General features: G+C 43.9%; 1 protein-coding gene across 1 annotated transcript; it reads left to right on the top strand.

Annotated features, from left to right (window-relative positions):
- The first annotated feature begins 2,008 nt into the window (after positions 1 to 2,008).
- On the top strand, positions 2,009 to 6,543 carry LOC105908961 (transcription factor Sox-9-like). The gene is made up of 3 exons (XM_012837535.3): positions 2,009 to 2,793; positions 3,279 to 3,523; positions 3,935 to 6,543. Exons 1-3 carry the CDS (start codon positions 2,357 to 2,359, stop codon positions 4,696 to 4,698), a joined length of 1,446 nt encoding a protein of 481 aa, XP_012692989.2. The 5' UTR covers positions 2,009 to 2,356; the 3' UTR covers positions 4,699 to 6,543.
- The last annotated feature ends 5,957 nt before the right edge of the window (positions 6,544 to 12,500 follow it).

Below are 12,500 nucleotides of genomic sequence, written 5' to 3'. Positions count from 1 at the left end.
ACACAAGCCATGCCCGGCTTCGCTGCACCACCTAATATTTCCAGTTTAGGAAAACAAATATATTCAGATGATTGTCATTCAACTCGCTCCGTCTTCTTGCTTCTTTCTTTCCTTTATTCTTACCTTCGTATTCCTCTTGTATTGTGATTAACCTTTCCTTTTTAGGCCCTATATTTATGCCATTAATGATAAAAATGAGCAACCTAACCTGGCCTTCACAAAAACGTATAATCGGTTATCAGTATTATGCATATGCAACAATATTAAACATTTTCAAATGACCAGTGCGTAACAAACACTACGAAGTGTATCAAAGTGGATAACTGAAATCTAATATAATTAATATAATAGGCTATTTGATCTTAACTTTTACTGATGTCTAGGCTGCTGGTGTACGTTTCTGATTGGTTTGGCTGATGCACCGTTAGAGTTTGCGACTTTCCTGTACAAAGTATTCTTTGTGCTAGCGTGAAAAGGCGCTGGAACACACCCAACGAGGTACACCTTTCGGCTGGAGACGTGTGTGGTAGCCTGCTTACAGGAGAGATAGCACAAGGTACTCCGCTGGCCGGTTAGTAGGCCTAACATAAACAACAACAACAACAAGAACAATAATAATAAAAATAATAATAAAACCTATCATCATAAATGTCCTATTTATCTCTCTATCTATCTAACAATAATGCACACACACCCCCACACACACACACACACACACACACACACACACATACACACACAGACAGAGCCTACATTAATTGCCTATGATATTAGATATTAGTTATAGGTCTACGTGTTATAATATACTGAGAATATACGCGAAATATACTGATAAATCATAAGATAAGACACATTAAGAATAAAAGTATGAGACGAAGGAGAGAAAGAGAGGGAGAGAGAGAGAGAGAGGGAGAGAGAGAGAGAGAGAGAGAGAGAGAGAGAGATGCCTAAATACATCTAAGGTGAAAACAATACACAAACACCATTCAAAGATTTCATTCAAATCGAGGGTCAGAGATAGCCGCGATTTATGTGGGAAAAAAATCTTCGATCAGCGGCACCAAACAACCTAAACATTATCCGTAGTTTAAGGCCGGAGCGGGTGGTTGTGACTGTCCTTGCCAGCGGCAGTGTTTATTCCGCGAAAGAATGTTTGCAAGGGTGTTCTTGTGGTTCTAGCGCCCCCTATCCACCACAACGTCTACATTAACTTTCGCATTGAAATTGCGAATCTCACCAACCAAGATCTAGGTTCCAAACCTTTGAGGATACAGGATGAATTACTCCAAAATCAGACAATCTGTAGACAGTCGGATAACATCTAAATATCTGTGTGCCATCTCAACACCCTTCAAAAGCCATTGCTTTGGATTGATTGAACCTAACTCTAGAATCTGTTGAATGAGTTGAACTTATAGTTCAACGTTAACAGGAAAAATACTAATAGTTGACAAAAATGTACACGATATTTTGGTTATGAAAGTAAATTAGGCTACTCTGTTTAATTCATATATCCCTTTTGTCACAGATTTCCTATTGTCGTAAAGGTTTCCTTTGGTTGAAATAATAAATTCCCCGTTTACACAGCTGTTGAAGTGTTGCTTCAACTAGGCTACTCGTCTATTTGTGTCAACAGGATGGTTTGTCTCACATGATTACAACAGTTTTTATCCTCAAACACGTTTTGACAGTTGTATTGAACCATAGACAAGCGCAAAATGTGGTCAGTGATTTCAGTTTGGTTACACGAAATCCCCTTAAGGAAAAGAGGGACGCAACAGGTAGACACAATTGGTATTGGACTTGACAATATATGGTAAGCAAGGGATTAAACTCATCTTGGTAAAATACTCATCACTTTACCACAATTTGGTGACAATTTCTTTGTATAATTATGTATTTCTGCTGATTGTCGCGGTAATGAGATGCTGAAATTAGAGAAAGGCCCACGCCTCCTCATGTCCTTGACCAATAGCGTCTTGCCTGGTTTGCATCCTGCTTTAAAAGGGTGCCCTTCGCGCTACGAGTTTATCACTCCTTCTGGCAACTAAGACATGAAGACAGCAATGACAGTCACTTTAGAGCAAATATATTGATCTGACAGCTCAGCTACATGGCCATTGATATATCCGCAAAACACATCGTTGGTTTTCAGTCGCACGGAAAAGGACTTTGAAGAAACGTCGCTTGAAAGGGATCTCAAAAAGATTTTTTTTTTGCTTTTTTAAAACTTTTAACTGGATTGATTGAAACTCTGCGGCTACAGACCCGTTCCGAGGTGCCAGCAAAAAGCTTCTCGCAGGTTCCTTGCAGAGGATTTTAGAATTTGTATTTATTTTTCCGTTGGCGTATTCGCATGAATCTACTCGACCCGTACCTTAACATGACAGACGAACAGGAGAAGTGTCTCTCTGACGCCCCAAGTCCGAGCATGTCCGTGGACTCCGCAGGCTCCCCTTGCCCATCAGGATCGAGTTCTGACACCGAAAACACAAGACCATCCGAGAACCACATTCTGGGGCCGGATGGGTCTCTCAGAGAATTTCCGAAAGAGGAGGAGGAGAAATTCCCTGTCTGTATCCGAGATGCCGTCTCGCAGGTGTTGAAAGGCTACGACTGGACATTGGTGCCCATGCCAGTTCGAGTGAACGGCTCCAGCAAGTCTAAGCCCCACGTTAAGAGACCCATGAACGCGTTTATGGTGTGGGCGCAAGCTGCTCGCAGGAAGCTAGCTGACCAGTATCCGCACCTCCACAACGCCGAATTGAGCAAGACGCTGGGCAAACTTTGGAGGTAAGCATGGCTCCCTTCCGCGCGTCCTTGTCCACTTCTGCAGACGTGACAGCACAGAAACATTGTTAAGCAGAAAATTATTTCTGCTGCTACACAGTTTGATAGGTTACATTAGACTACATAAACCCATTTATGTTACTAGAGCATCAGTGTCAGACGAATTCACGTGTTTATGTATGTAGTAGTTTTAATTGTTAGGTGGAAAGAACTTTTGAAAGGTAGAAAGAACTTTTGATGACACTGAATCGCATATTTATGCCATTGTGTTTATGCAGTTATAGGCTATATTGCAGATTCATTGGAGTTTTAATAATTTGAACCGCTCATTTGATCATTATGTTAACCGTTTATTATTAGTAGTAGGAGTATTACTATTATTACTATTATTATCATTATTGTCATTATTGTCGTTGTTTATTAATGTTGTCATTCTTGTTCGTGAAAATTGGTTACAAAATATTAAATATGTAATTTACTTGTTATAGGCTGCTCAACGAACTAGAGAAACGCCCTTTTGTGGAAGAAGCTGAGCGACTGAGGGTTCAACACAAGAAAGATCACCCCGACTACAAGTACCAACCGCGCAGACGTAAGTCTGTGAAGAACGGCCAGAGCGAGTCCGAGGACGGCGAGCAGACTCACATCTCTCCCACTGCCATCTTCAAAGCGCTACAAGCCGACTCCCCCGCCTCCAGCATAGGCGAAGTGCATTCTCCTAGCGATCATTCGGGTAAGCCAGTCCATTCATGCAATTGATCTTAAACTTTACTAAATAACTAAATAGAACTGGTAATGAGAAATATGTTGCAACACATCTTGTGGTTTGAAATTACATTCCCTCATCATCCGCAATTGAATCGCGTTTTTGCTACTTTCCGAATCATACCAAAAATCGACCTGTAAATCATTAGTGCTTTATGAGCCGTCATGCAAATATTCCCACCTGTCTGCCCAGCCTACTTATCTTCTGAAAAGCTCTTGGGAACGCATTATATAATGGCACCACACGGCCAGCCGCTTGCAAATCTTATCTCTGCTTTCTTAATTTCAAAGGATATCTTTATTAGCCTACCTTGCGTCAACAATGTCATGTGCACAGTGGAGTTAACTCATTGCTTTCTCTCTCTCTCTCTCTCTACAGGTCAGTCTCAGGGCCCACCCACGCCTCCTACCACCCCTAAGACAGACCAGCCCTCCTCTAAAGGTGAGCTGAAGCGAGAGAGTCGCCCCATAAACGAGGCATCTGCCCGCCAGCACAACATTTTCGGGGATGTGGACATTGGTCTGCTCAACAGCGACATCATCCCTAACATCGACTTTGACGTCGAAGAGTTCAACCAGTACCTGCCGTCCCACAGCCAAGCGGGCATGGCCATGGCTAACGGCAGCTCCCAGAGTTACGGCTACGGTCCATCAGGCGCCCAGGTCGTGTCAGGCAGCGGTGGGCAGAGCTGGCTGGCCAAGCAGCAGGCAGGGCAGCAGGGCCAAACGGGCCACTCCCTCACCACACTGTCCAGTGCGTCAGAGCAGCGTCCGGCTCAGATCAAGACAGAGCAGATGAGCCCCGGCCACTACAGTGACCAGCAGGGCTCCCCTCCACAGCCGGGGGCCTACGGCTCCTTCAGCCTCCAGCACTACACCGCTGCCGCTGCCGCCGCCGCGGGCTACCCAACCATCTCCCGTGCCCAGTACGACTACTCCGACCACCAGGGCGGCGCCAGCTCCTACTACAGCCACACGGCTGCCGGAGGCCAGGGCTCCGGCCTCTACCCCGGCTTCAGCTACATGAACCCCAGCCAGAGGCCACTCTACACTCCCATCGCCGACACCACCGGAGTGCCCTCCGTTCCCCAGACACAGCAGTGGGAGCAGCAGCCCGTCTACACCCAGCTCTCCCGGCCCTGAGAAAGAGGACGCAGAGAGAGAGAGAGAGAGAGAGAGAGAGATAGAGAAAAATAGAGAGAGAAAGAATGAGAGAGCTCACCGCACAAGCTGAACTTCAGCACTCACCTCAGCCAGAGAGACACTCTCACAGACAAGCAAGCCGAAAACAAAAACAGACATTCGAAAGAAAGCAAACAATAAGGTGTTTTGAAAAAAAAAGTACTGAACACAATGAAATGGCTCCCAATTGTGCCTTCCTTAACGAGCGGAGTTGTTGTTATATATTTTTTTTAGATATAACGAAAAGAAACTCATCTGACTTTGTTATTTTTAAAAAGAAAATCCTCTGTGAGGACATATTTCATGATAAATATTTAGTATGTACTGTGTATGTGTCATGATCTTATATATTTTTTTTTTGTCGTTGTTTCAGCAGTTTGTTGTTTTTCTACTTTAACACAGAGGGGAAAAGCCGCCGTAAGTGGAATCCTCTTTGGCCCTTTTTTCTCACTTAGGTAAAGACTGGAGGAAACAAAAGACTCCACCTGTCAACTCCAGCTGTAGATTGGGCCTTTAAAATGGCCCCAGCAGCAGGTCCATCAGTCTATACTGAACTGTATGTTCTGGAAATTGGGTTGTACAATCTCGAAGCAATTCCTAGCATCTTACAATGTCATTTTTTAAAAGTGTTTCTTAGAGCAGTGGATGAGCCGTGTTTATTTAAGTGTCATTTTCCAATATTTGGTTTGGGTCCTTACGGAGGCACAATTCCTGTGCCAGCACACACGTGCTTTGGCTCTGTGTATATATTTGATTGATTCTTATAGAGCAAAGTTAATGTCAGTTTGCCAATGGCAATTTGCTGTGATGTAACGGCAGAGAGAGAGAGAGAGAGAGAGAGAGAGGTGGCTCTACTTCTAGTGCCCAGTGCAGCACCATAGCAGACACCACCAGCCTAACCAGCATGCCACAGTGCCATGGAGTTTTGCCCAAACTCCATTTGTCTCTGCATTTTTGGAGAGAGAGGGGGAGAGCATTGCCTTGATGCCACGTGTGCCTGCTCAGCCAACATGCGCACACACACACACACACACACACACACACACACACACACACACACACACACAGAGAGAGAGACATACACACACATATCTACACACATGTGCACACAATCCGAGCCTCAAGTGTGTGCACAGCCCAGACCCGCCTCTCACTTCCTTTCTTAAGGAGCCACAGGAAGTGACCCTTGACCCCTCTGTTAGGCTCAGTGGAGTTCCTTACTTCCTTACTGCCAGTCTTAACATCTTTAATTTATTCATTAGTATTAATTTTATTTGAAAAGAATTAATAACTATTTTTGCCTTCCTATCTTTTAATTCTTATCCGTATAACTAACCAAGATGTAAAACAAGTTTGCAGCAGTTTTTTTCTGTTAAATTGTGGTACGAACTTTGAAAACCATCTCCTTTATTTATCATTTGTAAATGATTCCATTTAAAATATTTTCTAATTGATTATCTAGCTGTGTACAGATTCTTCTAATTGTTATAAAAACTTGATCAAAAGAGAGACAAAAAACTGGAAGTTGTTATTTTTCATTCTAACCAGAGTTAAAGACTGTTGGAAACAGGGGCAGAGTTGAACATTTGAAACGGTTATATTCTTTGTAATATCACCAGAATGCTTTTATTCGTATATTTTTTCAAAGAGGTGTTGTTCCTTTCCTTATTCCATATTCTAGAATTCATGTTGACATCTTTTAATCCAGCTGAGTCTATGTTTCCTAGGTACGAACATACCAATGTCTTAAAGAAGCTTATCTTTTGTATTATATTGTTTGCAATAAAAAGAAAAGATATAAAAATATCCCACTTTTCTCTTGTCATTTATGATATACTCTCTTCTGACATCAACTGTTTTTACAGTACATACACTACATATCCCAGGTTACCACATTTTCTGCATTATTTTATGTTCAATAACACATCACATCATTAGATCACCTTTTTTATACAAAATAATTCCTGGTCTTTGTAAATAAGATAATACATAACATTTCAGCACATAGTGTTCATTTATACCTGTAGTTATGGTTTTAGTGCTTGATCTGTAATTGTGAGACCACTGTGATGTTGTCACTGAGCATATGCTGGATAAACAACAATGGTGGAGCTGAATGGTGTAACGGGAGCTGAGATGTTTCAGCTGAACCAAACTTCTCCTGCTTTATCCCTTCACTGCAGCATGTTCTATACACACACTCCACTGTCAGGTTAAAGGTTCTCACCACGCACATCCACAGAGAAACACACACACACACACACACACACACACACAAGCCCTCGCGAATCAACTCCACGTGGGCACACACACCATATATCAGCAGCCTGGGCGTGAAGGTATCCCAATTAGACAACACACACACACACACAAATGCACACACAAACACACATACAAATATGATGTTGGGTTGAAAAGCAATTATGTTTTTCTTCTGTTGACCCTACCTCCCTACTTACCAGATACAAAACTCAACCTTACAGATTAATGATGGAATAACTTCATTAGTCTTTATTTTTCATGTTGACAAACACACACACACACACACACACACACACACACACTTCCTCAAACCTCCATACATAAAGGCCAACCCTATGTCCCTACGGTGTGGTGGGAACTCTCTCGTCCACCTTAGGCCAGATTATCTAGCTGTTAGGAAACAGGATCGTGTTCTTTTGTGAGTTTGAGAAAGATGGATTTTACACTCAGTGGTCATGGTGACGTAGGCGGGCAGGATTTTCCTTTTTTATGGGTCGAAATTCCACATCAAACGAAGCCCTGCATACTCATGCACACTTGTGAAAGTGGATGTGGATGTTGCTATGGTCACCCTCCCACATATTACGTACCATTAGTAAGTCCAAGCATCTGTTCTGATGAATACAGGAGCAGAGTTGAGCTGGCATTACTGAAAGCTAATACTCTGCAGCACAGACCAGAGAGCCCTGCTTTCCACTTCTGGTTATCACATTAATAAACATTGCTTTTTAATGGTACATGAATGCATTATTTATGGGTGAGCAGTGGTGGAGAGGAAAGGAGAGAGAGAGAGAGAGAAGAGGGGACTGAAGAGAAGAGAAGAGAGAAGTGGAGAAGAGACAAGTGGACAGGAGTAGAGAGTATGGAGGGAAGGACAGAACTTGTGAAAGAAAGAATGAAAGAGTTGATGACTCATTTTGAAGGCTGAAAACATCTGATAGAACTATCAGAGAGGCAGGAGAGAGCAGAAGTCTACAACCAACTGCGGAATGTCCACTGTCTGCGGACACACACACACACACACACACACACACACATGCACACACACACACACACACACACGCACGCACACACGCACACACACACACACACACGCACGCACGCACGCACACACACACACACACACACACACACACACACACACACACACACACTCCTACTCTGACTCTCTCTCTCTCTCTCTGTCACACTCACACACAGACACACACACACACACACACACACACACACACACACACACACACACACACACACACACACACACACACACACACACACACAAAAACAGACATCAGATTTGAGTGCCTCAGCATGCGGTGGGCTAATTAAACATCCTTAGAGGGAAATCACATAACGTCCTCATCTGATCAGTCCATGTGACTCACTTACATGGGGTAGCCAAGGACACACCTTCAGACTGCAGACCAATGGAGCCAGAATCTCTGTTTCTGTCTCTCTGTCTTTCTCTCTCTGTGTGTGTCTCTCTCTCACACACACACACACACACACACACACACACACACACACACACACACACACACACACACACACACACACACAGAGAGAAACACAAATGAGGAATTATGTGATTGCCTTGAGAATATCAAAAGAAAGTGTTTATGCATGTTTTTATATTACTGTACTCTTCATATGCATGTGAGTGTGTGTGTGTGTGTGTGTGTGTGTGTGTGTGTGCGCGCGCGTGTGCGCATGCACCAGCAGAGAAAGTGCCTGTTTTATTGGGAGCTCCCTGATGAATGTTCCTGGGAGGCATCGGAAACAAGACCAAATTTTTCTCTTTTCAGACAGGCCTTCTCTGCGGGCGGCTTTCCCAGGGGCCTGCATTATTATTCCACGCAGGCCGCTGCCGGGCCGACCCAATGGGTGGTCCCTGCCGGGGCCAAAGAGAAGAGGGGGAGAGAGAAGAGAAGAAATCTGGCAAGTCACCCCAAGAGACCAAACAACAATAAAGCTCAACACAAAGTAAAATGAGACAAATCAGAACACACTGAACAGAGAGGTGCATCCTGGGACACAAAAGTCAACCTTTGTGTGTGTGTGTGTGTGTGTGTATGTGTGTGTGTGTGTCTTGGTGTGTGTTGGGCCTCTCTCTTTAACTGGCAAACAGTCAGTCAGCTGCATTGGCTGGGCTCTAAATGGTGGAAGTAGAGTGGACTGGCAGTGGAGCAGGAGGTCAGTCCCAGAGTGAGTGTACAACAAACTGTCAACACATAGAACACACACGACATTTAAACAGCCCCCGAACACCCGACCTGAATTAACAGTTACTTTTATTCAGAAATAAAGCCTTACTGAATCCTGTGATTGCTGGAATGTTCTGGGAACCATCAAAAAATTACATCCATCTTTTGATCTTTCAGCGCAGTGCTATCCAGCAAATGTTGAAGAACACAAGGCCATCCTGAGTGACAACCAAAAATAGTTTCACAGGGTGAAAGAAAGCTGATTGGTGACCTCCCTTTAGACCAAATGATTCTTCAACTTGGGTATTTTTACACATATGATTGCTATAAGTGTAAGGAGCAAAGGTAACAAGCCACCTTAAATGTAGTGATACAGTACAGTAACAAATATCCATTTAGGTTAAGATTTAAATGTCTTTTGTTGACTTTCATGAGGCTGATTTCATTCAGTTTCTAGCCCTACTGTAAAACTGCCCTTTTCATGAAATGACATCTACATAACCATTTATGTTAGACGTTGGGTTTTCTGATGTGGAAGTTCTTCATGTAGCAGTAATTCAATTCAATTCAATTTTATTTATATAGCGCCAAAACAATAAAAATTGCCTGAGGGCGCTTTACAGAGCACAGTGCCTGAGCCTCCCCTGAAGTACCTTTCAGTACCTTTGTGTGAAAATAATAAAAAAAAATGGTTCTGTGTCAAGTCTTTAAAAAAAGTAACAGCAGCTTTGAGGAGACAGGGGGTGAGAGATGAGACTCGTAGACTCCGAGCCCTCGGTCTGGTCGTGTCTCAGTGGAGCATGAGCTCGGAGACTCTACCGTCCGTTGGGGTTTTTACTGTTCAGTGTGTCAGCATGACGATAGCGTCTTGGCACCAGCACCAGCACCAGGGCAGCGCTGCTAAATGACATTACCATAATCTCATTAAGTGTGTCTGACTCCCTGACTCTCCCTCTCTCTCTCTCCCTCCTACTTCTTGCGATTCTCTTAGACGTGATCAAACACCTGTGGAGGATTAGTTTCAGAATTAATAACTGGAACTTTGACCGGGCTTACTGGAATTACGGGGAACAAATTGCCTGCCTTTTTTTTTAGGTGCCCTCGGCTCCTAGCCTTTTAAGAGAGGAAGGATAGCAGAGTTTATGATTTTGGGTTCTGTGGTGATTACTTGGAGAGTGCAAACATTTCTGGTCAACGACAAATATTTGAATCAAATTCAAATCAATAGAATCCACTCACTTTGAGTTTGTGTCCGTTCTCCTCATCTCTTCAAAAAAACCAATAAATAAGAAAAACAACATTTGTATAATAATACACTCATGATGGCAACAGTTCTTCAATACAACAACAACAACAACAGAAATGGTCTAATTCTACATAATTATGGCAAGATCACGGAGTGCCTCTATGATCAAAGTCCAAATGGCAATCATTGCAGAAGATCACAGGGGACTCATCAAAAACAAAACCTTGCAATAGAGATCTAAGTCAAAAAGGACATGAGAGAGACAGTGTTATTTTAAAAACAATTGTGTGTCTAATTTAGATTGGATGTGTGCGTCCACTTCAGACCCTTTCCGGAACATTCAGTCTCTGAGACGGAGAGGAGACAGATGACCTTTAGAGGGTCTTGGATGGAACCCTGCGCGCAGTGTGATGCAGTCTGTAGCAATAGTCACTTTCTAGGTATCGTCTTTCAAGACTCCTGCCATCTTGACACGGGGGCTGTTTTGATTGCAAGTGAGGTTGTCTTGCCTGGACCGCATGCAGTTTTACTTCCTCGTCTGGCTCAGGAGAAGCGAGACTGGGCCTCGGCCTGGGAGGATCACGTCTCACAGGCGCATTCCCGCAGAGCACTTCCTGTGTCTCTGCCATCGCAGCCGCCACCGCACCACTGCTGCTGTTGGGTCTTTTTCACACTCTTTCCTTTTCCAAGCTCTCATCTCTCACTTTCACTTTGCCTCTGTCTCTTGGCCTCTCTCTCTCTCTCTCTCTCTCTATCTCTTTCTCGCTCTCTCTGTCTCTCCCACTCTGTATTAGATACTCTCTGCTCTTGTCATACAAACACATGCACTCACACATACAGGAAGGGGAATCTATCTCAAGTTTAAGATATAGACCTGAAGGCCTTTAAAAAACGATTTGCATGTGAGCGTGTGTGAGAGAAATGTCCTCATAAACGAGATAGCAAACTAAAAAAATGGGTGGACTCCCTTTAATGCGAAACGTCTTCAGCCTCCATGTGAAAGTCCAGCTCAGACATGTCACCAGCATTCTCCAGACCCAGCGTTTTTCTAATCCAAAAGCACACAATCCTATTCCCAAAGATCCTGTTAATCTGATCTGAAGTGATGGGGAGAGTTCCCACCACACCGACGGCACAGTGTGAGCGCCTACCCCCAACCCAGAGCCCTTCCTACCAACCCGACCCTGCATTTGAGTGCTATTTAATGGGACTGCCTATGTGTGTGTGCACATGTGTTTAATGTCATAAAAAGTTTTTCGCTAAGTGACGTCTTCCCGCAATGTAACACACGGCCTGGTGGTACAGACACCGACTCCAGATGCACCCTGTGTGTCTCTCCATGTTAGGGACACACACACACACACAGACACACACACACACACACACACACACACACACACACATACACACACACACACACACACACACACACACACACATACACACTCACACACACACACACATACACACACACACACACACACACACAGACACACACACACACAGACACACACACACACACACACACACACACACACACACACACACACACACACACACACACACACACACACAGACACACATACACACACACACACACACACACACACACACACACACACACACACACACACACACACACACACACAGACACACACACACACACACACACACACACACACACACACACACACACAGACACACACACACACACACACACATACACACTCACACACACACACACACACACACACACACACACACACACAGACACACACACACACACACACACACACACACACACACACACACACACATATACACACACACACACACACTAGGGGCTGCACAGAGTACTCCAGTATTTGAGTAATCGAGCAGCTAAATCAGTTCTCAAGTTTCTGCATTAACATTGAGTACGGGTTTATCACGTGTGAAAGATCTGAATTTGGGTCCGTTCGTTCATTGACTACATTTCCAATAATGCTTTGTTTAGGAGTCGGGGGTTTTGGAGGGAGTTGAGAGCAGAGGAGAAGAGTTGATGAGTTTTG

The sequence above is a fragment of the Clupea harengus genome, chromosome 1, assembly GCF_900700415.2.
Source record: "Clupea harengus chromosome 1, Ch_v2.0.2, whole genome shotgun sequence".
Classification (NCBI taxonomy): domain Eukaryota; kingdom Metazoa; phylum Chordata; class Actinopteri; order Clupeiformes; family Clupeidae; genus Clupea; species Clupea harengus.
This window is presented reverse-complemented; position numbering and strand designations above follow the sequence as displayed.

What these genes read in the sequence shown, in the direction of transcription:
- LOC105908961 (XM_012837535.3), top strand. Translation starts at nt 2,357, where the DNA reads ATGAATCTACTCGACCCGTACCTTAACATGACAGACGAACAGGAGAAG. An exon ending in ACGCTGGGCAAACTTTGGAG is followed by an intron (nt 2,794 to 3,278) that starts GTAAGCATGGCT and finishes TACTTGTTATAG; the next exon opens with GCTGCTCAACGAACTAGAGA. An exon ending in TTCTCCTAGCGATCATTCGG is followed by an intron (nt 3,524 to 3,934) that starts GTAAGCCAGTCC and finishes CTCTCTCTACAG; the next exon opens with GTCAGTCTCAGGGCCCACCC.